General features: G+C 40.8%; 1 protein-coding gene across 2 annotated transcripts; it reads right to left on the bottom strand.

Annotated features, from left to right (window-relative positions):
- Positions 1 to 10,271: 10,271 nt before the first annotated feature.
- On the bottom strand, positions 10,272 to 22,592 carry SAAL1 (serum amyloid A like 1). 2 transcript variants are annotated; one of them, XM_040557612.1, is made up of 12 exons: positions 22,424 to 22,587; positions 22,177 to 22,290; positions 20,814 to 20,897; positions 19,394 to 19,473; positions 18,963 to 19,022; positions 18,587 to 18,702; positions 17,314 to 17,497; positions 16,947 to 17,029; positions 16,618 to 16,806; positions 15,377 to 15,573; positions 14,777 to 14,869; positions 10,272 to 10,373 (listed from the first exon to the last, which is right to left on the bottom strand). In XM_040557612.1, exons 1-12 carry the CDS (start codon positions 22,535 to 22,537, stop codon positions 10,311 to 10,313), a joined length of 1,377 nt encoding a protein of 458 aa, XP_040413546.1. In that variant the 5' UTR covers positions 22,538 to 22,587; the 3' UTR covers positions 10,272 to 10,310. The 2 variants fall into 2 exon arrangements, with proteins under 2 accessions (XP_040413546.1, XP_040413544.1); XM_040557610.1 differs by lacking the exon at positions 10,272 to 10,373 and adding an exon at positions 12,477 to 14,198 and having other exon boundaries at positions 22,424 to 22,592.
- Between the last annotated feature and the right edge of the window lie 106 nt (positions 22,593 to 22,698).

Below are 22,698 nucleotides of genomic sequence, written 5' to 3'. Positions count from 1 at the left end.
TTTATTTGGTGATCTCCTGGGCTCAGACTGGGTATCCAGTGCTACCTGATGGCAGCCAGGTTCAAACTCCCCTTCATTTTTTTTTTTTTTGTCAAAATATTGAGTTCATCCCTCATAAAATTCTAAAGAGACAACAGAGCTCAGATGGCTTTAGCTGTAAATGATTTTTATTATTTTTAATCAAATCTGCTTTTCCCTCTCCTTCAAACACTATGTGCTTTCACTAGATACAGCGGAAAGGCCTGTTTACCCTTGGTGTACCCACTTGGACTGTTCTGGTGTTAAGGGACACAGACACCCTTCCCTACAGCCCATGCTTGTCAAGATGCTCAGAGAAACACCAGTGATACAAACACTTCCGAAAACCTGCTTTGGTGCCTGCCTCTACCTGCAGCTGCCCAAACACTTGAGAGCCTCTCTCCCCACAGGGAAGGAGAAGCAGCAGCTTGGTTCCCACCTGTAGGTACCTGAAGACACGAAGCACATGGAAGGGCACAGGACAGTCCAAGGGGACACAGCGAGATGGCGAGGCTGAACTCAGCAGAAGCACACAAGCTTCAAGGCATGCAAGAGCCGTGGAGGGGATATAACCTGAGCTTCCAGCTCCACCAGGTTTAAGGGCACTTCCTACCTCCAAGGCCCCAGTCTGACAAACAGAGAGGAGCATCCCTGCATTGCCCTGTCATCTCCAATTTGAGCAGGAGCTTTCTGGGACACTGGCCATCCTTTCCCTCATACCTAACTCTGCAGAGTCTGTGGTCAGCTTCGTCTCTAACTGCTCCTACAATGCAAAGCAGTACAGTAACAGCCAAGGAAATTTAACCCAACATGAAAATAACTAATTACATAAAGGGATAATGTGGGTGCTCAGAATCTTGGGGAACTGATTAAACCTAATTCACTGGTTTAGTGCTTGCTCACCACAGCCAATGCCTGCCATCTGAAAGGGCAGAACCACAGAGCATGAACTGACTCGATTACAGCTAGCCTTCACTGGGTGCTCACTGGAGCCTGCTCTGCTCCTCTCCATGCAGGGTTGGTTTCCAGCTCCTCTGAAGGCACAGGTTGTTTGGTAGAACTATTTAAAAGGTTTCACCCAAAAGCTGGATCTTCATGGTTTTAAGGTGACACAGTTTCAGGCAACTATCACTCTGTTACAAGCAGAACTGCTTCTTTGGGTTTTCACAAACAACAGGACACTTCTACCTTCTCCCAAAAGCTGGCAGCATAATCTACCATTTAAGAACAGAAGCTTTGACTCTCCTCACAGAGAAGGGCAATATGGCAAAGCAAAGCTACCAGCAGTCAAGTGTGGAGTGCAATGCAAAGAGGTTAGCTATGTGTGAAGGTGCTGCTCCTGGGAGGAGACGGCACGGGTAAAGAGCAACCCAGAAAACATTGCCACAGATCTGGTCTGTGGGAGCACTGAGGCAGAGAGGGGCCAAAAATTTTCAGCAGGATGTTGGAAGTCTCAAGGGACACCGCAGTGGGAAGGAGCTGTGAAGGACAGAGACAAACCGGGGCACAGGTACTGCAGGGAAACAGCCCTTTCCTCATCTCACAAGAGGCAAGGCAATATGGTGATTATTTTTTTTTCTTAAAAAAAGCCCACAGGAGATTTCTCACACATAGCCTCTCATACAGACAAAGCCCTCCAGACAGATAAGCGTCTGAGGATCAAGTATAGGTCTGACCCTGCTCAAAAGTGGGTCAAGCTGATCATATGTTTTGCAAAGCAACATTTTGCCCAGCACAGCTGCTGTGAAACCTGTTACATTGGCACCAAGCAACTGTGCTAACACTTACCATGAAGGCTACACAAGCTGGCTTTCAATTACATTATCCCCTCATAATTCCTCCTGTTAAATGAATCCTCCTTTTCTCAGCAACATGCAGCTCTAAGTGAGACGTCCCTTGATTTCCAGGTCCTTCACAGCTCCAGGACCATCAAGTGGCTCCATAAGAGGTCGTGACTCCATTCATGCTGCCGGGCTGCTAATCCGGGGGGGGGGGCTTCTCCTCCAGGACCTGGTGAGATTCTTTTTTGTTTTTCAAAGAGCAGAGCTTGCAACCAGACACTGGTGCTGATGCTTCACATACCCATTTGTAGGTAAATGCACTACAAGTGTTTAAGTTGACAAGTATTAAGAACAGTCACAGCTCCAGACCTTTACCTCAGTAGAGGGACAAACAGTAAAGAGACTTTTTTTCCTGTCTGAAACAGACCAACATAAGCCTTCTGCCCTACATCTCTTTTCCTCCCACCATTAGAACAGCTCCTCTTCATGAGGCACAGGTAAAAGAAGCAGGGACTCAATTAACCTGCTACATCTTTCCAGACGCAGCACAAGCCCTGTATTCACCAACCTTGTGAGAAAGCTGGTCTGTGGGGGGTTAAAAAAAAAAGGAAAACGAAAGCAAAGAAAAACAATGTAGTAAAGAGGTTCCCAAGTGTTCCAGTTCCTTAGTGCTAGGGAAAAGAGAGACAGAGTCAGAGGGTGATTTTGTTCAACAAAACCACAGCTTGCCACAACTCATGAGGCAAGAGCCAAGGAAAGGCAGGAGGGGAATGATCTGCGGAGATATTCATCTTCTGCTGAAAGATGAGATTAACCCCCTGAACACTGCAGGACTGAAGGAGAGAATCAGTGAGCCCTAAAGTCTTCTCAATCCCATCAAGGTCACCAGTGTGAATTACCCCTTCTCCCTGCCTGGTAGGAGGAAGTGCTCTGATCTCCAGTGCAGAAATTTCACATCACTGCTGGCATAGAAACCTCTTCAGACATCCTCTGGACTTCACTGGCCCAGCCACTTCCCTTCCCAGTCAGAAGCAATTCCTTGAGGCCATGTAGCCACTTTATACCTTTTTTTTTTTTTTTTCCTCCCGAAGAAGTTATCAAGTGTTACATCCCTGAACAAACCCAGGTTTAATACGATTTAATACTAAGTCTGCCCTAATCATAATTACCTCTCCAGAACAGACTACTGCAAATGCTAACTACAGCCCTCTGCCTTTCTGTTAATTAACTGCTGCAGACAAGTTATGTCTGAGAATCACGTGGATTTAGGCAAGCACTGTGGAAGTTGCAAGGTAGAGTGAAGATGAACATGGTTTGAAATGATTTAAAGTATCTTACTTTTGCCAGAACTAATACCAAATGGACAGAGTTATGACAGGTCATATCCTGAAGATATCCTAGGTCATATCCTGAAGATGACTGCTGGTCAGGTTCTTTTTCAGAGCAGCTTTTACAGATTTTCTTCATATTCTGCCTGCATTTTTATGGATGCCCTGATGCCTAAAATCTGCTTGTCTGAAAATCTGACTCATTTTCTCCCATTTGTTTTTAATATTTATAAGGCACTGATTGTAACACCTAAGCAGCATCACTTGCTTCCATTCACTTTCTAATCTTCACTCTCCCATCCTTTGACTTCCCTCTTTTAGAGGAGATAACCTGCAATTATGTTGTTTTAGTTCATTTACCTAACAGGGAATTAAACAGCTGCAAATGCAAGAGCTTTTCAAATTTTCTGAAGACGTACAGATCCAAAAGCCCCAGCTTTCAACAGGGAAATTCTTCTATTTGGCCCCTTCTTCTGTGAACCACCATTCTTCCAACAGACACTCACCCAACCTTTCATCAGCGTGAGGCTACGACAGCATCATGTACTGTACTCTGCACGAGTGCTGAGAAGCATCTGACGCGTTGGTGCAATAACTCAGCTACTAGGCAAGGTTCAGCCATCAGTTAACTCTCCTTACCAAATCGTTGTTGAATAATGAAGCATTTGATTCATAAGCAGTTAAAAAGCAACAAAAGAAGAAGGTGGATTACATCCAGAAACCTTTAAATTATGCAAGTATTGAAAACATTTACAAATATCTTTTTCCAATGAAAAGTGCAAGAACCAATTAAATGAATTACCACTCAGAGTGATGCAGCCAGCTGTAACACCAACAGCCTGTAAGCACGCTTATTTAGAAAAGCCGGAGATGCTGTGTAAATCTACTGAAGCACATCTAGCCAACATACCATTCACTGTTTATATATTTGCTTTGGACTGTTTAAAGAAATAATATTAGCCCTTTCAACTGAGGCAGTTAATATTTTTTCTTTTGATAAAAGCTAAATAAAATCACAAGTGATAGAAGTTACATGCTGCTTGGAGCAAACAAGGCGTAGTTTCCAAACAACACCTTAACTAGCCTTTCATCAAAAGCTTGCAAAAACGCAGGCGAGAAAGCACATTCTGACTTTTTTCCACCAGTGAATGATATCACTAATTTGCTATCAGCTACATTCAACAAACAAAACTGATGTCAGATTGGAAACCAAAATACTGAAAGAGCTACTTTTTGTTATTGTTGGTGTATTTCTTTTTTTAATCTGCTCCATGTTGGCCAAGTGACCTCAACTTAAACCTGCAGGGAGCAAGAGAGCTCTGGTCCTGTAGAGGTCAGCAAAAATTCCCCTTGTAACTGGGGCAACCAGTATTTACTCCTCAGTCCAGCCACAGCCATCCACCGGTGCTGGGGAAAGCCAAGTGGAAAACCTGACAAACTGATCTGCAGATCTACAACCTGCCACGTAGCTCAGGCAAGGGAGAAGGGGAGGTTCACGGCAGTTTGCACAGCTGTCTGAGCTAAGGTTACACGGCCAAACCGCACCAAGGCTGCCCATGAGCCCCAGCAGACAAACCCCTAGCAGGGAAGGGGAGGCTGTACAGTCTCTTGATGCTGAGGGCTCTGCAGAGAGCTCAGAGTACAGGGTTGAAAACACTTTGCCTGGATATGAAGGACAAAGCACCTAAAAAGGGGAGAACAGAGCATCTCCAAGCCATAGGAAACTTCACCAGCACTGACAAGAGCTACTAGCAACTTGCAGAGTGAGGTGGGAACCAAAGCCAGGGATTACTTCTGACCAGGTCCTGATACTTCTCCATCTCTTAACAAGTGTAGTCAAAAGGCACTCTGGTCACTGAAGAACCACCCCGTTAGCGCTATTTCTACTACCTTATCATTTCTACTTAAAAACCTCCAGAGTTATCCAATTCTTTCACATCACAGGCAAACACAAAGCAAAATAGTCAAATGCATTAATAAGGCTGCCGATAAGAGAAGCACCTGAGTGTTTATTAACCTCAGCCTGTTGGCCCAATTAGTATAACAGCGACATATTTTGCATTCAAAGTGAGGTGGAAAAAGCTAACAAAGGAGAAAGCTTTGTACTTGCTAATGATATGAGTAAGCACAGCTCAGAAAGTGATTCAGGCAGCTTTGATCCACTCAGAAAATAGAAAGAGAGCTCTTCAGGCACTTCAGACAGCACAGCCTTACCATGAACATGCTCCAGTATCATCTACCGTGTTCATATTCATCTAGGATGTTTACCTGACATTAAATTTGTTGAAAATAAGCAGCAGGAAGACTGTAATCAATATTTTTCACACATCTTAAAACACAGGAAGGCCAAGGAAAGTCAAGAACTGACTCCAAGGTCCAACCAATCAAAAGACATTGTTAAACCAGGTTTTTGTATTCTCTTCACCTCCTTGCTGAAAACAACCACCAGCCTTTCTGAAACTGAGAATGTGGCCAGATTTTTCTTTCCTTGCAATTTTTTGTTTTTAATGGTCCATTCATGTTTCAAAGTGAAATGAGCTTGGAGGATTGTCCTCAGCCTAGGCACTTCAGACCCCTCCCCATCCTCTGCAATGCTGCTGTTCACACACCAGAACAAACCATGGAGGGCAGCTTCTGTCGTAACACTAACACTGACCACTGGTCAGCATGAACAAAGTAAATTAAATCACGGTTACCTTCTGCATTAAGGATGAAAACCAGCAACGTAAAACCATCAATTCACCGTAGGGACTTCAAACACACTGGCAATTGTAAAACGTTCAGCCTCAGAGCTGTAAAACAGATCATCATTTCCAAGATTAGCAGAAGCTGTTCATCGTGCTGTGTTCTCGTGACGGCTGTTTTTTCCATCTCAGTTTCTTTTATCTTATTAGATTTTAGCTCCCATTACAGTTAGGACAATTTTGCAATGGGTCAAAATTAATTAGTTTGCATCAAAAAAAGGCTCTTTGAAAATATACCACTAATGAGCTTCATCTGTCTGATTAGAGAGTCTTGCTTTTGGTAACACTTGGCGCAAAATTTTGCTTCAGAGAAATACAACATGATAAGAATATTCAAGGATAAAAGCATTAGCTAAGTAGCAACCAGAATAATGGAAAAAAGATTAGGGTGGTAAACTGTGAGCAGGCACGTAACTGTGAGCATTGACAAGAGGATGCCAGTGTAGACCAGAACAGGCTAAAGAAAGTTTAACAAAGATGTGTTTGTGCAAGCAGAGCTTGGTGAAATTCAAGTAGTATATTTAGTGAACTGACAAACACTAAATCTCTCTCCTATTCACATTATCTTTAGGAATTAAATAGAAGAGAGCTAGGGATGGGCAAAAAGAGTACTAATTTTCAGAGTGGAAAGATGGGAGAAAAAAGTTTGTTTTAGATGAGTCAAACTAGTTTTTAATATCTGGAAAGTTCCCTGGGAAAGCATTTGCTTTTTCTTAAACCTACTTTTTAGTCAAGAACAAATTGTGTTTAATCATCTTTGCTTTCAACTTGATGGGAGAGTTGCTCCAGAGGACAAAAGGCATTAGATAGCTTTGGTATTTGACTTAATTGAGCTTTTTCACCCCACCTATTTTCTCTTACCCCATTAATGCAGACAAAAAAGAAGGTACAGTCTAGAATGAATTTCTAGAAGGCCCACATTTGGGCAAGGCTGTGTTTTTACATGGCACTCTCCATTTGTGGCCAGACACAGAAATGACTTTAAATGTGTGATTATGCTCTCAAAAACAGACAGGCAGATAGCTGAGCAGTACAACTGAACAGGCTGTCACTCCTGGCTGGCAGGAAAACACTGAATCCCAATGGGCTGCTGAACCCACGTCACAAGACACTGAGAGGTTACCCACCTTATGGCAGTTAAATAGAAGAAGCCTTTGGAGTACCCAAGAACTGAATTCAAACCCTTTTATCTTTTTCCTCTGTTTTGTCAAGGCTTCAGATCAAACAATGCCACATTTTGTCAAAATGATCTTGAGCTGCAACTGGCAACACTAAAATCTTGACAGTTTTATCTTTTTGACAACTTAACATAGAGATTTACATTCAAAAAACACATTCAAAAAACACTTTTCAAACACCCTTGTAACCTCTTCCTCTGATCCCATAAACATTCTGCACCTGTGCATAATGTTTCTCCTGTCAGCCTCTTGCCACAGGTCAAAAAATAAATAAAAATAGATTGCACTTGTTATTCATAAGCTTGCTGTTGTCTCTCAGAGGCAGTAAATGGACCAGAGCACGTGTGGGAAGGAAAAAGCTTTGTTTAATGTAATTACATTTACTTCTTTTAAGTCTGAGTAAACTCAGGAATCAGCAGAACAACTGGTTAGTTAGATCATGAAAGCAGTTCCTTTCCCTGCAAGGGCACCCACATCACGCCATGTCGCATTCAGCAGCTCCTTCCAAAAAGCGCTCTCAAACATTACACTATGGACCAGAAGGAAAAAAAGAAGTCTGCCACACGCAGTGTGTGCAGTATTAAGTGCTCTTCCAATGCAGAAGCTGACAACTGTGGTGTAGCCCTGCGGTTATTTTCCAACACAATTGTTCAGTCTCTTGCTTTGGGTAAGAACATCAACATTTTCACTCTTACCTGAGTTTTCATTAACCATGACCATTTTATTTTACAGAAAACCCACACCTGGACCAGAGGGGTGGTCGTAACTACAAGAGAGCAACTGGCACATGCTTAGGTCTAGCTAAAGCCCAGCGAAGCTCAGAGGGATGTATCTGGAAGCAGCCTGACTCCATCATCCCTCCCAGTAAAACACACGGGGAAGCCTCTTTTCACTCCTGCACCCCCATCGCAAGGGTTGGCTCCAGACATGTTTTCCCTTCGTTTGGGCTTGGGATTTTCTCCACACAAACAGCTCACATTGCTCAGTGCCAACACATTTTGGTGCCTCAAAGACTTCCCTCAGACTTAACACCACTTCATAGCTCAATAGGCAATTTCCCATGTCTTCATCATTCATTTTTCCCTTTCCCATCACTCCAAATGTTTCTATCCACTGTTTCTCCTCCTTCCATCCAGCCATTCTAGTGGCCTCATCCCAAAGGAGGAAATGGAGTTATTTTGCAGTTTTATTTATTCCCACCTAAGCTGACATGATTTTCCTTCCTTTCTACCCTCTTAACTCATGAAATCAAAATCTTTACTAATAAGGCTGGCAGGAACTCAAGAGATCTTCCCACGGTTCTTGTTCCCAGCCTTCCTACCCGATGGATGAGGAAACTCTTTCATGTTGAATAAGAGAGTTTGTGCAATACGGAGAACGTGTAATGGAAAATAAAAGCCATTGACATCACTAGCTAATTACAATTTGCCGCACTAAAATACAGCACTGTGGCTATATCACAAGGTGGGATTCAAGTGTGCATGTATTCTCCTGTATGTTTCAATATCCTCCTATTGACAGAAGATAGGATGACTGAGCTACAACTGGAGACCAGGAAATGATTTTTGTGATTTCATTAGGGTAACTGACAAAAGCACTTCCTTTCTCTGAAAGGTTAACAGATGGCTAGTTAAAGTTACAACTTCTTTAAACAGGGTTGTCACCCAAAACGATGTGCACGACAACAAAAATAATATTGATACAAGCTCACTGCAAAATTAAAATGAAGTTTGCGTAACCTAAAGCACAGAATAAATAACAGCCACCATTGCAACACAGAATGATATCAAGGTGCATTTGCTTTTCTAAGATTTCCTTAGAAAGGGGATAAAGGGACAAAAAAATGTGGGTGTGCCAACAACACAGGACGATGGTAATTACAGGCACAAACCTGCAGACTGTCATCACGTCTATGCCACGTGCATGAACAAAGTATCATGAACATTCAGGCTTGGATTTTAATTCCTGTAGAATATATTGGTCATACAGAGTTTTTAATTTGGGGTAAACACGTTTTCCTATAAAATTGCTGAATTCAAATACAAAATTGAAGATTTGTACTCATAGCGCCTGGCGTTGAAGACTGAACAGGGTTTTGATCTCCTCAAGTGAAAACAGGTACCTGCCCCTTGATACCCAACAAATTATCAAAACCAGGAGTTTGCTGCAGTCTGCTGTGCTCTGCTCAGAGCCAAGTGCAACACGAGCATCACTCCTACGCAGCTCTGCTTTTGGAGCTCACCTCTGGCAGGTACAAGGTGTGTGCGATGCAGGGGCACACAACACCTGAAACCACCTCCCCTCCACTGTGAGCAGCTCTGAACCTTAGTGCCTCAGCCAGCCAGCAAAACCAGAGGAAATGAAGCAACATCAGCCTGCCCACCTGCTGTGGGGACTTCACCTTAAACTTGTCTCGTTGCCATGCAAGCAGGGAAAACTACAAAGAAGATTCAGCTTTGAAAACAGAAAATATAATCAACATGACACCTTCTTGATAGGTGACCACACATTAGATATTCCACCTGGACAAATCTAGAATCCTATCATTATTACTGATATTTAATACTTTTCTCCTTCAACATCACAATTAGTCAGTATTTTCCCCCCTTTGTCATAATTTTTCTGTTTTATTTCCTTCTCCAGTATCCCTTCATCTCTTTTTTTCCCTTTCTCTAGTATTACTGCTTTACTCCTCCTCGCATCCTACCACTGTTACCTTTTCAAGCAAACTTGTCTGCATTAATCTTTGTATAAAATTCAGCTCTGAGACTTTGCTGCTGCTCATCATGAGGCCAGACAGCTAACTCCCAAAGATCTGGAAAGCAAGCAAGCACAAAGAACCCCAGAGGGTTTTCCATAGGTTTGTTCATTTTCTTCACAAGAATTCAGAAGCAAACCTTTCCTCACACCAATCAGATGTTAGCTCTCTGCCTTATATTCTGTTCCAAACAAAATTGTTTTATAGAGGTGAGTCACTGAATCAGGGAAGCAAGGAGGAACAGGAACTGTATTTCCCACTGCAAAACCTCTGTTCATAGCCATCGGAAATAACCTGGTTTATTTTACCAAACTTATCATGTCAGGTTCACTTAGCACACGGCTTGTCAGCTACAACTGATGGGCACACTAACAGCATGACTGATGCACACGGCCATGACTGAGGAGTGAACACACAGCTGCTCACTGCCTTTTTTTTTTTTTTTTTACCTTCACATTAAGGATTTTTGAGAAATTGTGTATTGCAGCAGACTGGTCCTTGCCTCAGGTGTAACAGATTCTTCCTTTATCGTTGAATTCAGCAGAGCATGTGAATTTCACCATCATCTAGAACAGAAAATAAGTGAACAGCAAGCATTAAAAAGGAAAAATTGATTTTTATTTTTTTTTGAAAGTAAAGGATTTGCTGTGGAACTGCTGTGACCAAGTGACTCTGCTCTAGAAACAGAAATAAATTTTTGAATGAAAATATCACGGAAGTGCTGACGCCTTCACAACTCTAACTCAGTAAACAGCCAAAATAATCTGTGGTTAGTAATCCAAAATAATCCAAGAGCCCAGATTTTCAATACAAGCAAACAAAAAACAAAAACACTGTAAGGTACCATACCTTTTCATGTCACTATCATAAACTATGAAGATGGTTGACTTTTAAAAACAGATTTTAAATTTTGTGTGCACGTGTGTGTGTTTGGCTTAGTTACAACCAAGGTAGTTATAATAAATCAGTATCAGCAACGCACAATCTTATAGAAAAGGGAATCACCATAGCAGTTATAAGAATACTTGAACTAAACGTGTAATGACAGAAAAAGAAGAAAGCAGAGCGACCGAATACAGAATAATATAAAAAGAACTTCATGGTTTAGTCTACCAGAAGCGGCAGGTCTTAAAAATACAAAAAATTAAAAAAAATATATTGGGCAAAGCACAAGGACATGAACAGCAGCAACAAGCTCCTTACACCATCAAGGGAGCAAATGAAGCATTCTAGTACTGGTTTTTAACCCACATATCAAATTACTTTGGTTTTATGTTGCTTTATCCCATCAGAAAACAGTTACTATGTATTATGAAGATGCAAGATGCACACAAAACAGGAGTTAAAATAATGTTATAATCCTGTCTTTGAATGAAATTATTATGCAGACCTAGCAAGCCTAATTTAAAATAAGCCCTTGCAGTCTGATTTCTACCTCTCCTTTCTAGGTGTTCTCGTAGCACCATTCATATCCACCTCAGTCTAAGCAGGACCAGGCTCCTGTTACTTTAGTCCAGCACTTTGCATACCCACTTCTCGTTTGGAGCTCTGCACAAGGCAGAGAAAAGTGCTTTCCACTAAGGAGGGATGCTATGGAAGTAAATCAGGTCTTTGGTCTGCAGGAAAACTGCTTGCCTGATTTTACAGATAGATCCATTCTGAACCAACTAACCCAGAGAGATCTGGCTTGCCAGCCAGTGTCAAAGCATGGCTAGGAGATGGAACAAAGAAGAAAAAAAAAAAAAAAAACACAAACACCTTTATAGTTTAAACAGGCATATTATGTTCATGAAGCACAAGCTCAGGGAGATCTCTGCTGGCAGGCTGATGTAATACATGGGCACCATTGCCAGACACATTAGACACCCATGAGTGGTTTCTTCTGCATCTGAATGCCAAAAACATTGCACATTTCCCTTGCATACATATGATTTGGCACCAACCTCTTGCTCTGCCTCACCCGTGCAGCACAGGTTGCAGATGTTTGGTGGGGCAAGTGGGGAATTCTGTCTCCATTCCACTATGCTTATTGAGGACAAACATTCCCAGCATACTTGAGTTACCATTCTGCCAAAGCAAGGCCGATGAAAATTTCTACAGCTTCTTCTACTGCAGAAGAGTGGAGGATGGGACCCAGTTGGTTTGCCATGCATTGAAATCGTCCACTTGTTCGACTACGATGTGACAGGCACTAGGTAGCATCCAACTCAAGCAGTAATATCGGGGAAATGGCACGTCTCACCCACTCATTGTAATTAGCAAGACCACATTTAACAGTCAACCAACACTGGGCACTTGTATATGGTAAGTTAGGAGGAACCAAATACAGATAAACAACACAGATGATGTCTCACCTTCTTGGTACATTAAATCACTATTGGAAACCACCAAACCTCAAGAAATGCAAACCAGAACGAATTCTCAACTGTAGTGGGCTACTGTAAAGACACGTACAACACATCTGGGGACAAACAGAGTTCAGAAAAGCTAGCAACTGGATGAGAGAGACTTTTTACTTCCAGACCACAACAGTGGCCAAGCACAGGAAACAAGAAATAGTTAAAATGAGTATCGAATAAAGGACAATATATTTTACAGCACAATGACAGTATGAAGAGGCTCAGTTTTCCTTTTAAAAATGACATGTTCAAGAGAGCAACAAACATTTCCAGTAGCTCAGAAAACAAATTTAATTGACACTTGGAATGAATAAAAGCATACAGTGTTGTTGGTTTTTTTTTTAAAGAAACTTTATTACAAATCTGTAGGTGTAAGAAAATATCCAAAAATGTCAAAGTAGTAGGAAAAATGCTGTCATCCTATTCACAGTTACCAATTTTCTCCAGTAAACACAGCATACAAAAATTGATAGAAACCACTGCAATTCTTTCTGGTGACACACGTCAGACTTTTTAAATTCTAAGTCCCCTGCCAACAACTAAGAAGTTTCTGGCAGCACAAGGAAAAGATTAAGTTGTACTTTTTTGAAAACTAGAAGTTTGGATGAAAAGGCTATATACACATACGGATACTGTACTTTACCACATGTACAGGTAACTCAGGGCAAACAAAACAGGGCCCAGCACAATATTTAAGCCTATAAAAAACATGGGGAACAAGGGAACGTGTGCATAATGCTATTAAGTTATTCCCTATGCTCTGTTTTCCACTCTTCCTTTAAATCCCAAAGCTGATGAAGACCAATTGTTTTGCACTCCGATTTATAGCAACAGCTGGAGCTGATGTGCTGCTCACACACACAGGAAAGAACATTAGCTGCACTGCATGCAGGGATGTAACAATGTAGTGTAGTTAAAATGTAAGGTGATTAGAAGTGGCATTTTAGAAGACTCCGTACACTGAATTCACTGACTGCAAGTGACCTAGCACCTTAACTCCCCTGAAAAGTAAAGCTCGCATGGCATTTCTAATGCCATTCACAGATGGCTCATAAAACATGTGAATGAGGAAAGAACTGTCTGATACATGTTGTCTTCCTAAACTGAAGTACCAACTGCTTTAAAAAAGCAAAAAGTTTGCAAGTATGCCAAGGATTAAATCCAAACCCATCCTACAACTCTTAACTTTGGGTAGCTGGCTGCCAGGGCTGGAAGCTGCAGCACAGACCTTTGGTAACCACATTCTTAAATCCTTTGAAATGCGCTGGGCCTAAGTGTCATAACTCAGAGCTGCAGGGCAAAAAAGGCTTCAATCAAAGACAGGTAAAGATTTTAGAGGTACAGGATGAAACATCTGTTAAAATACCTGCTCAAGGTACTGATGTGATCCAAAAGAAAAAAAAAAAGAAAACCCCTCTCATCTGTGTAATTTAACTCTGTTTTCATCAGGTGCATGAAGGTGCTTAGCCAAAGGATATCTGAGATTTCCTGATCAATTTTCCTCCTGCCAGCAGCAACTTGGAAAATGCCATCATCACATTAAGAACAACTCTGTGCATTTCATTCATTCTGCTGTTTCAACATAAGTTGAAAAGCACAGGATCAGGAGTTATTCAAACAACACTACTCCGCAGAAGAGCAACTAGAAATCAACAGTCTCTCATCACCAGAGCAAACAGGATGGAAGGTGCAGAACTGAATTTACAACAGTTTCCTTCCCCATGCAGACCAGATTATCCCTAGTTTAATCAGGGCTAACTGGAACATTTCTTAAAAGCCACCTGTTGGTTCAGAGGCTAACTCATTCTTTCACATCTACTGAAAAACTGATTTCTGAAACACTGTAATGAACAGTCAAAAATCTTCATTCCAAAAAAGGAAAGTATTTCATGTACACTCTTAGGTGTGGACCTTCAGGCTTGGGAAACGTTTTTCTAGATTTTCAGCAAGTGTCTGATCAGCCTCACGCAGAACTTCAAGGAAACTCTCCACCTGGAATTAAAATCGCAAACACACACACACAGAATAAAAACAAACAAACAAACAAAAAAACATTAACTTGCATGGAACACAGAATTCTTATAGTCAGTTTAAGGGTCTCTCTACTCCATCTTCCCAGCCACAGCAGCCAGCAGTAGCCATCGTAAAGAATAATGAAAAATGCTCCATGGTAGATAGCTTCCTCCTCAACTCCACAGTTTCAGTTGGTCTAAGATTTGAAACATTGCCTTCCCCAAGCTCTTATTTTATCATGTAAAAGTACATAAAGAAAAGCTTCCTATGCAAAATATAATTATTCTACAAAAACATACAGGATAACTTCTCAGCTGACATAAAATTGGAGATATTCATTCATTCATTTCAGCACAGTTAGACCTTTTATCAGTTGATGATAGAGGCAAAGCTCTGGCTGAAGCAAGCCAGAAAGCTGGGGGGGGGTAAGACTGTCTAAAGTGGTACATTACATGTGTCCAAGCAATTCTGTCCTAATGCTGTTTTACACCTGGCTCCAAAAGGCCTTGCAAGAGTAGTATTTTTTAGCCATGTTATATACTTTGTCATATACTCACTGATGCAAAATAGAGTGGCAAGAGGTTCTGGAATGCACACGAACACGTCTGTTCATTTAAATGTCCCTGGTTTAGTCCTTCTAATGTATTTTCCTGGAAAATAAAGAGAGAAATACCACTACCATGTCACGAGCAGTTGTCAAAGAAAAACTCACAGTTGCGTACACAGTGGCTACAGCACTTCGTTTTCATAACAGGTGAAAACGCAAGCAAGTAGAACGTACAGTTCTAAGACAATGCCAGACATTAATAAAAAAAGGTGTGAAAACTGACACTTCAGAAGTCTCTTCTGCTGAATTCTCCCATAAAAAAAAAAGTCCAGCTGAGAAGACCAATTTATATAGGGGTTGATGGTCTATTCAAAAGGAATTGGCAACATACACCTGGAGAATTTAATATACAGAATCTTGGCCCTGACGGTACATACCTTTGAAAACCTGTGTCCCTGCCATCTGACACACATTGCTACTGACCTTCTGATCAATTCCTTAATGAATTTCCAGCACACAATTTCAGTTGCTCAGAAAAACGTCCAATTAATAACTTTTTTTTTCTTACCCACCCTGCTGAAATCCCTCTTAGAACTTTGTTTATTCTTACCTTGGTCAGTTCTTGAAACATATTGGAAAGCAATTCACAGCAAATATCCTTCAAAATTTTCAAGTGGAAATCTTCCTCATTTAGGTCACCTTTTCCAGTCTCTTCTTGTTCAGATTCCTTTGAGTTATCAACAGATCTCTTCCCGCAGCCCTCCATGTATTGTAAGATACGAATCAAGCTCCCAATCAGAGGCATATCTGATATAAAGTAACAAGAAAGTGAATGTTTAACACTGATTTTTTCCCCCAATCCTACCAAGGAACTAGAATTTTGAAACAGATGGGAAGATTTTATACAAAAGCTACAAGAATGTATATTCTGACAGTGTTTTTGTTTTTAATCAAAGACTTAAAAAAACATGGAACAACTTAAAAACCTAGTACTTCTTTACTGCAATCTAACCTGTACCTATTAAAATTATACGCTGCTGGTAAGCAATAGAAGGAAAGCATTTCTAGTGATAACCTAGAGCAAGCACCATTCTTTCTAAAGTCCTGCGAGCAAAAAGAAAACAAACCCACTTCTCACCTTCTGGGAGGGCAGATTCTTTGTGCAGGCCCAGCTACAGAAATGGCAGGGAAAGTAAGGATCAGGGCTCTCTGCAACATTCCCTCACCACTTTTATCTCTCTGCTATACTAAACTAGAACCTAATCTAAAGGCAGCCAGACCTTGCTGGCAGTCAGACTTAGCACCTTTAAAAAGGAAAAGAGAAGCTAGCATGTTAAAGGTGCATCCAGATAATCCCATTTGATAAAAAAAAAAAAAAAAAAAAAAAAAAAAAAAAAAAAAAAAAACAACTCCTCCTGCTGCAGGTGACTCACATTCCCAAGGTAAACTTGTAATTCTAAAGACTTCTAAATGGATTGAAAAGTAAAAGTGATAAAGATGGATTTAAGAAAAGAATTTTTCCCTCTAGAAAAAAAAAAGACTAACAAGACCTCATATTTTAGCAAAGACAGATTTTGCAGTTTTCATGCATTTAGCCAGTGGAGAAGACTGAACAAAATCTGCAGATTCCATTACCATAACTCTTCAGAAGTATCCAGTACCAGAACTTGGAGCTAGCTATGATTTTTTGAGTCACCAGTAAGGTGCCTTATACTGTATTGAAACATGTATCTGAATTCTGCGTTCTGAATTAACCTCTAGAAAATAGTAATAAACTAACCATCTTTCACCCCATATCAATTATAAAAATATATTTTTTAAAAAAGGAGAACAGAAAAAAGTATGGCTTACTTTTTCTCATCTTGATGTATTCTTGTTCTGTCTGTGAGGCAAACATAGCAGATAGCACCGACAAAATAGAGGCCAATACAGTCTTTTGCTCCTGCACAATGATCAGTGGATCGTCTGGCTGACAGAGTTCATGGCAAACTAGGTCATAAAGCAAACTCCAAGTTTCTTTTCCTCCATCAGGAGCCTGCACTTGAGAAAGAAAAAAAAAGAAAACCCACCAAATTTAATCTAGGTACATGAACTGTTTTTCTCCCCATTAAAAATACCTGATGATCTAGAAGTTACTGCCATTCTTACGCCCATCATATGTAGCAATGCAAGTGTCTTACCAATAGCCTGAATGCCCTCATCCACTGTGGTTAGGAGCTGCAAGATATGCATATAAACATCAAGTCCTTCCGGATTATCTGAGCTACACGGAACAAAGCAAGAAACAAAGCCAAGTTAAAGATAAAATTACTGAATTATCTCATCATTCTCTACATGTTTTAGATGCACAACAGACCATCAGCAGTCTGCCATGCTCTTTGCTAAGAAGCTAGTTAGCTCCTTTCAAATGGTAGGTGCAAGCACATGTGTTGTAGTGATCTGGCAAACCATGTAGCTCCTGCTAAAAATCAAGAGTTTCAAAGACGGGCCTTAACAAGGTTACAAGAAGTCTCCCCAGCCACGACACCATAAAGAAATCTCACTTACCGGACTTGTTTGGCTGCTTCAAGTATACAAGGCACAATCTTAAAATCTGGAAGCTCTTCAGGGGAATCATCTACAGACGGTCCCACAGACTGACACGTGCCACTTTTAATCCAGTTTAACATTAGCTCTTCATCTAGATCAAATAGTTTGTCCACCACTTCACCCACTTTTACCAGCAATTCAACTGCACACAAAAGAATGTACCAAATTCAAGAAAAGAGCAAAAATTAGTTCACAAAATGCTAACATATACAAGTACCAGAGTAAATTCAGTGTTGACATATACTAGTTTCATTCATGATCTACTATGGGTTCCTGTGCCTATTACTTTTTTGGGGCATAAATGTGGTGGAGAGCTTGATGAACAGGGACTGCTGACAAGTCCACTGACACATTCTACCTAATTAATTATAAAAAAGGAACTTTTTTCTTCAAAGAGACTTCAAGTTCTTGAAAAGTCATAACTTCTGCTTCCGAAATAAAACATGCCAAGATTTGTCCCTAATGCAGTTTTCTGCTAACCTGCATTTTACTTAAGTAGATCTGTGATTTCAGTTGGAACGAGCATTACATCAGTTAAAAAAAACAAGCTGGTATTTTTCACGTTCCAAAAGCTAAAGTATTACAATTTGTAGACAAATGACAACTACTATTACAATTGAGTAGACATCAGAAAAAAATGCTACTCAAAATGTTTCCATGATTGGGTGCTTGATTTTTTTTTTTTTTTTTTCCAAAATTAGTGCTATGACAAAAAAGAGAGTTTTTTTTTTTTTTTTTACCATTGACTGCATACCCAAAGCCTGTGCAGTATTCTGCTGCCACTCAGAGAAACTGAATCATTCCTCCAATTCACATTCCTCAAGTATGGCAATTTTAAAAATGGAAAATACATATCTGATTAAAATAATAATAATAATCTAAATTAGGTCTTGTTTCAAAGATCAAAAATGACATATCCATATTCCTTAATGAGGATCATGTCATTTCCTTTACTGTGCAAATAATTTCTTCTATTTGACTTGGTTTTAATTCCCCCACAGAGCTTTCTTATTCCTCTACGTGCACTTCGTACGTTGGGTTTAGATATATTTACAAACCCTGCAAAGGCTGGACAAGTTTATTTTGGTGTCCTTATTGAGTTATCATGAGTTTAACTTTATTTTAAAGAAATTCTTTACTCCCAATTGAAAATATTTGTCTTTGAAATGGCATAATTCACTTCTTATTTTTTCTGCAAACCACTTATTCTCAGCTCATTTTGGCAACTCACCGTTTGTAGAGCTTGACATGATAAAGCAAACACAGTCATACACTGAAGGGCTGTCTCGGATTCTCTCAACCCAAATGTTGGCCACCTCAGGCTGGGAGAGGCAAGTTAACAACAACCTAGGCAGGAATTGCCCATTTAACAAATTAGAAGCCAATTCATTGATCTTAGCATTACAAGTGTAAAACCAAAATAATGAGAATGGTGTGACAGAAAACAGGAATCTAGCCCACAGCAGAATGAAAGTGGAAATGACAAAAGGATAGGATGGGAAAATCGAAATAATCGAAATAATGAGACCACTTGTCAATTTTTCCCCCATGGCCTCAGAACACAGCTTAACTAAATTAATGATTCATTAATTTCTGAGATGTCCTACCTGCTTGTTTCCAGAAGAGTTGGAGAGTCTGAATCACACAAACGTTGCAATAACACTTGGCTTTAAATAGAAAATTTAAGGTAAGAATTAGTAAAAAGTATCTTTTTCAAAAATATACGAAAAGGTTAATTTCATAGCTGCAGCCATGTCCTAAAATTAAAACCATTTTTTTTACAGACTGTATATGCACTACCAGCGTTTCAAGACTGCCAAATGTAGAAATTTAAGATTCGGAAGCTTGACTAGGGACTACGAAAGAACCCCGATATTCTGTATCCTATTTCTCCTCATTGAATACTTCTCAACCAGTAAGGATTTGACAAGAAGATGTGAACAAAGGCACTGCAAGCAAACTTAGCTCCTTTCACAATGTATATTCCATAACTGTGAGAGTCCAGAAAAGCACATATAAAACATATATATACACCTACCCGAGATTCTCATCTTTACTAATGGACATGCATATGTCTTGGAAACAGGCCATATTTCCCAATATTCCCACACAGATTTCCTGAAAAGTCCAAACAAGGTATAATGAACTAACTGCAACACAGTTCACAAGTTTATTTCCACAACCATAAGACAAAAATAAGAAAGGTTCAAAGATGCTTTCCAGTTTGATTTCCAAGTTCGTATGTCCTACCAATTTCTAGACAATATTTCTAAGGTATGCTGTTAGACTAGCCTAAAGGATACTCAGAAGAAGTACTATTCTGATATTTAGCATAGTTAAGATGTTCTGTAAAAGCAAGTATATTTCAAAATGAAACTCTGCTTGCATTGTCTATATATACTGTTTAGAACTTAATCTGGCGTCACTATTATAAAAGCAATAAGGAGTCCTAAGAACAAAAATATCACCCTATGATTTTCCTCTTTACAGATACTCGCTTACTCCTAAAGAAAAAACATCTTAATATGAGCTTCCTAAAAAAAAAAAAAAAAAAAGAACAGTGCATCCCATTAAAGTACTCAAGCCCAGACAGTCAGACAGTCACTAGAAGGATGCACACTTCTACAAAGGGAGCTCTAGAACACCTGCAGGTGCCTGGTGCTAATGCAGAATGTTCTAGGAGTCACTCAATTTCAGCAACTTGGAAATCAACCCTAATCAATCGAAGTTATCATATTTATTAACATTCTCCTACCTCTGCCAAATTACACCAGGCACTCTAGCAGCTGCTATTTCAAACAATATCTAGTGACAGCCCATTTGAACTGACTTCCCAATTTTGGTCACACTTTCAAAGTACAAAACACTGAGCTTTCAAAGGCCTGTGTGCCTCTACTCATCTCCTGACATAAAGGTTCTGGCAACTTCACATGTTATAAGAACACTGAGTAAGGCTGAAAACCCTGGTTTAATTTCTAAATGCTAGTGCATTATGTAATTCAGGCTGCAAAGCAATGACATTGAAACAAAGGGGGAAGAAAAAAAAAGGTTCATTAAGGACTGGTTTCCAATGATTCCTAACTGCTAAGGTTACTTTTGTAGGTCTGACAAAACAAATTCGTGACTGTTTCTGTACAGTAATTACAGAACAAGCTATTAGGAAAAAAACAGGCCAGTCCTTACTTATTATTATAACTAGCCTTATAACTAAGTTTCATACATTTAATCCTTCATCAATAATGACATAGAATACCTTCAGCATCACCAAAATACCTACTGATTGGACCATATTAAAAATGCTGAGCAAAAAAACATTTTTCAAATTAATTTTGTTTTTTCTTTGTTCCACTAACTTATTCAAAAATGCAACTGGAGGAAGGAGATATTTAGGAAAGCAGGTACAGAGCTATTTACTGTTGCTATTATTATGGGACAGCTTTTTGACAGCCCATACTTACAGTCAGGCGAGGACACTTGGATTTGGCAAAAACTCCCATGAATATATCAGGGGCATTGAACTCCTGAAGAAATAAAGCGACATCCTGTGGAGAAAGTGAATGAAAAAGTAAACGGACTTTCCAATTTTACAATTTCCAAATACAAATCAAACCCTTTCACATAGATCAAGGACTGAATCAGAGACATCAAACTCACTACAAGAGATCAAATATTTACCAACAATTAGTACTAATAATGTGCTATACCACCATTCCTGTTTTTCACTGAGAGAAGATCAGCAAGCCCCTACAGTGATTAAAGATGCCAGTGATAGGCTCTATTACAAGCCAGTCATATTTCGTTTTTCTTTCCTCTATCTCAACAAAGGGTGAGGCATGATAATTCCATGCAGAATTCAGCAAATACTGTTTTGTCAAGCAGTGATAACGTATATTTAAAAAAAAAAAAAAAAAAAAAAAGGGAAAGGACTACCATTAGCACTTGATCAGAGCATACAAATTGGAAATCTGCTCCTCATTTCACCTCATTAAATCACTGGATTAGTTCTCTGTTTGGGAACGAAGTACACATCTTCCGTGTTTACCTGAAACACTTAAACAGAGAACTACAAATAAATCTTTGTCTTACTTGAGAATTTGTTCCAGAATTTGGGAATGTTAAGAAAAATACCAAAAAGATATGTCAAATTGCCATTGTGAGCTAAACTTTAAAAGATTGTTTATTGATCAGAAAAAACATTTACTAGCATTAACATGGCTAGAAAAAAAACATGCCATTTTAGAGACAGCATCAGTAATCAAATTGCTAAATACAAGCTGAGTTCACTTCAGTTGCAGCTGAGTTGCTGCTGAATCTATTCACTCCAGGCTTCAGTTTGACACCTGCAGGTAATACAGAAAACCAGCAGGTGTGAATACGGCCCCATTGCCGCCAGCTGACCCTAAGGACTGTGCAACCCATAGCACACCCGGAGGGTGGCTCAGGCAGACCAAATTGTTTCCCTTACACTCCCATATAGCCCTGCTCTGTATCCTCAGACAGCAGCACAGGGCCCTGCAGCTGGGACATAAGAGAAGGCCTGATTTTCATCTAGTACCGGGCTTAAGGAGTGCACACAGAGCACTTGCTTGGTCTTGAAATGTGCAATGAGCCTGCTTCAGACCAGTTCACCACACCTGCCCTGTTTAAGGACTCACAGAACACTGTCAGCCAAACCAGAGAAACAGCAGTACCACCTACATCAAAAAGCTGGCCCAGCACATTTAGTTATATGCCTTTCCCCAGCCTTTTGGGGACAGGATTTAGACTGAAGACACGCAGCATCAGAAACACGGCAGCAGTCACTCGTCGCGGTGCCCCTACCTCATCCATGGACATGTCCCACACTTTACAAATGTCGTTCTCCATCTCTTCGTCCAGCTCCGTCTGGATTTCCTCAGGGTTCACGCTGGGCTCGGTCTTCTCGGGGCTAATGACCTGAGAGAAACCGGGGGAGGTGGACAGTAGGTGAGGAAAGGCCACCACACACCCCTACCAGCGCCCCGTCGCTTCGGTCGCGGAAAAACCACCGCCAGCAGCGCCCCGGCCTCCCGCCCGCCCCGCGGCGCACCTCGATGAGGCGGGTGAGGATGCTGAAGAGCCAGTGCTTGCTGTACACCGTGCTGCCCACCGCGTCGCCCTCCTCCTCCGCCTCGCTGGAGGGCGGCGAGGGGTTGCGGTCCATGGCGGCCTCCCCGGGAGCAGCGAGGCGGCGGCCAGAGGGCGCCCGGGCCGGCCCCGCCGCGCAGCGCCCCCCGGCGGCCCGGAGCTCCCCGCGCCCCGGCCCCCAAGGTCCCCCCCGGCCCCCCACCCTTCATAAAAAGGCGCTTGAGTGTAAACCAAGCA

The sequence above is a fragment of the Cygnus olor genome, chromosome 5, assembly GCF_009769625.2.
Source record: "Cygnus olor isolate bCygOlo1 chromosome 5, bCygOlo1.pri.v2, whole genome shotgun sequence".
Classification (NCBI taxonomy): Eukaryota; Metazoa; Chordata; class Aves; order Anseriformes; family Anatidae; genus Cygnus; species Cygnus olor.
The sequence above is the reverse complement of the archived record's forward strand: the minus strand, read 5'-3'. Positions and strand labels throughout refer to the sequence as shown.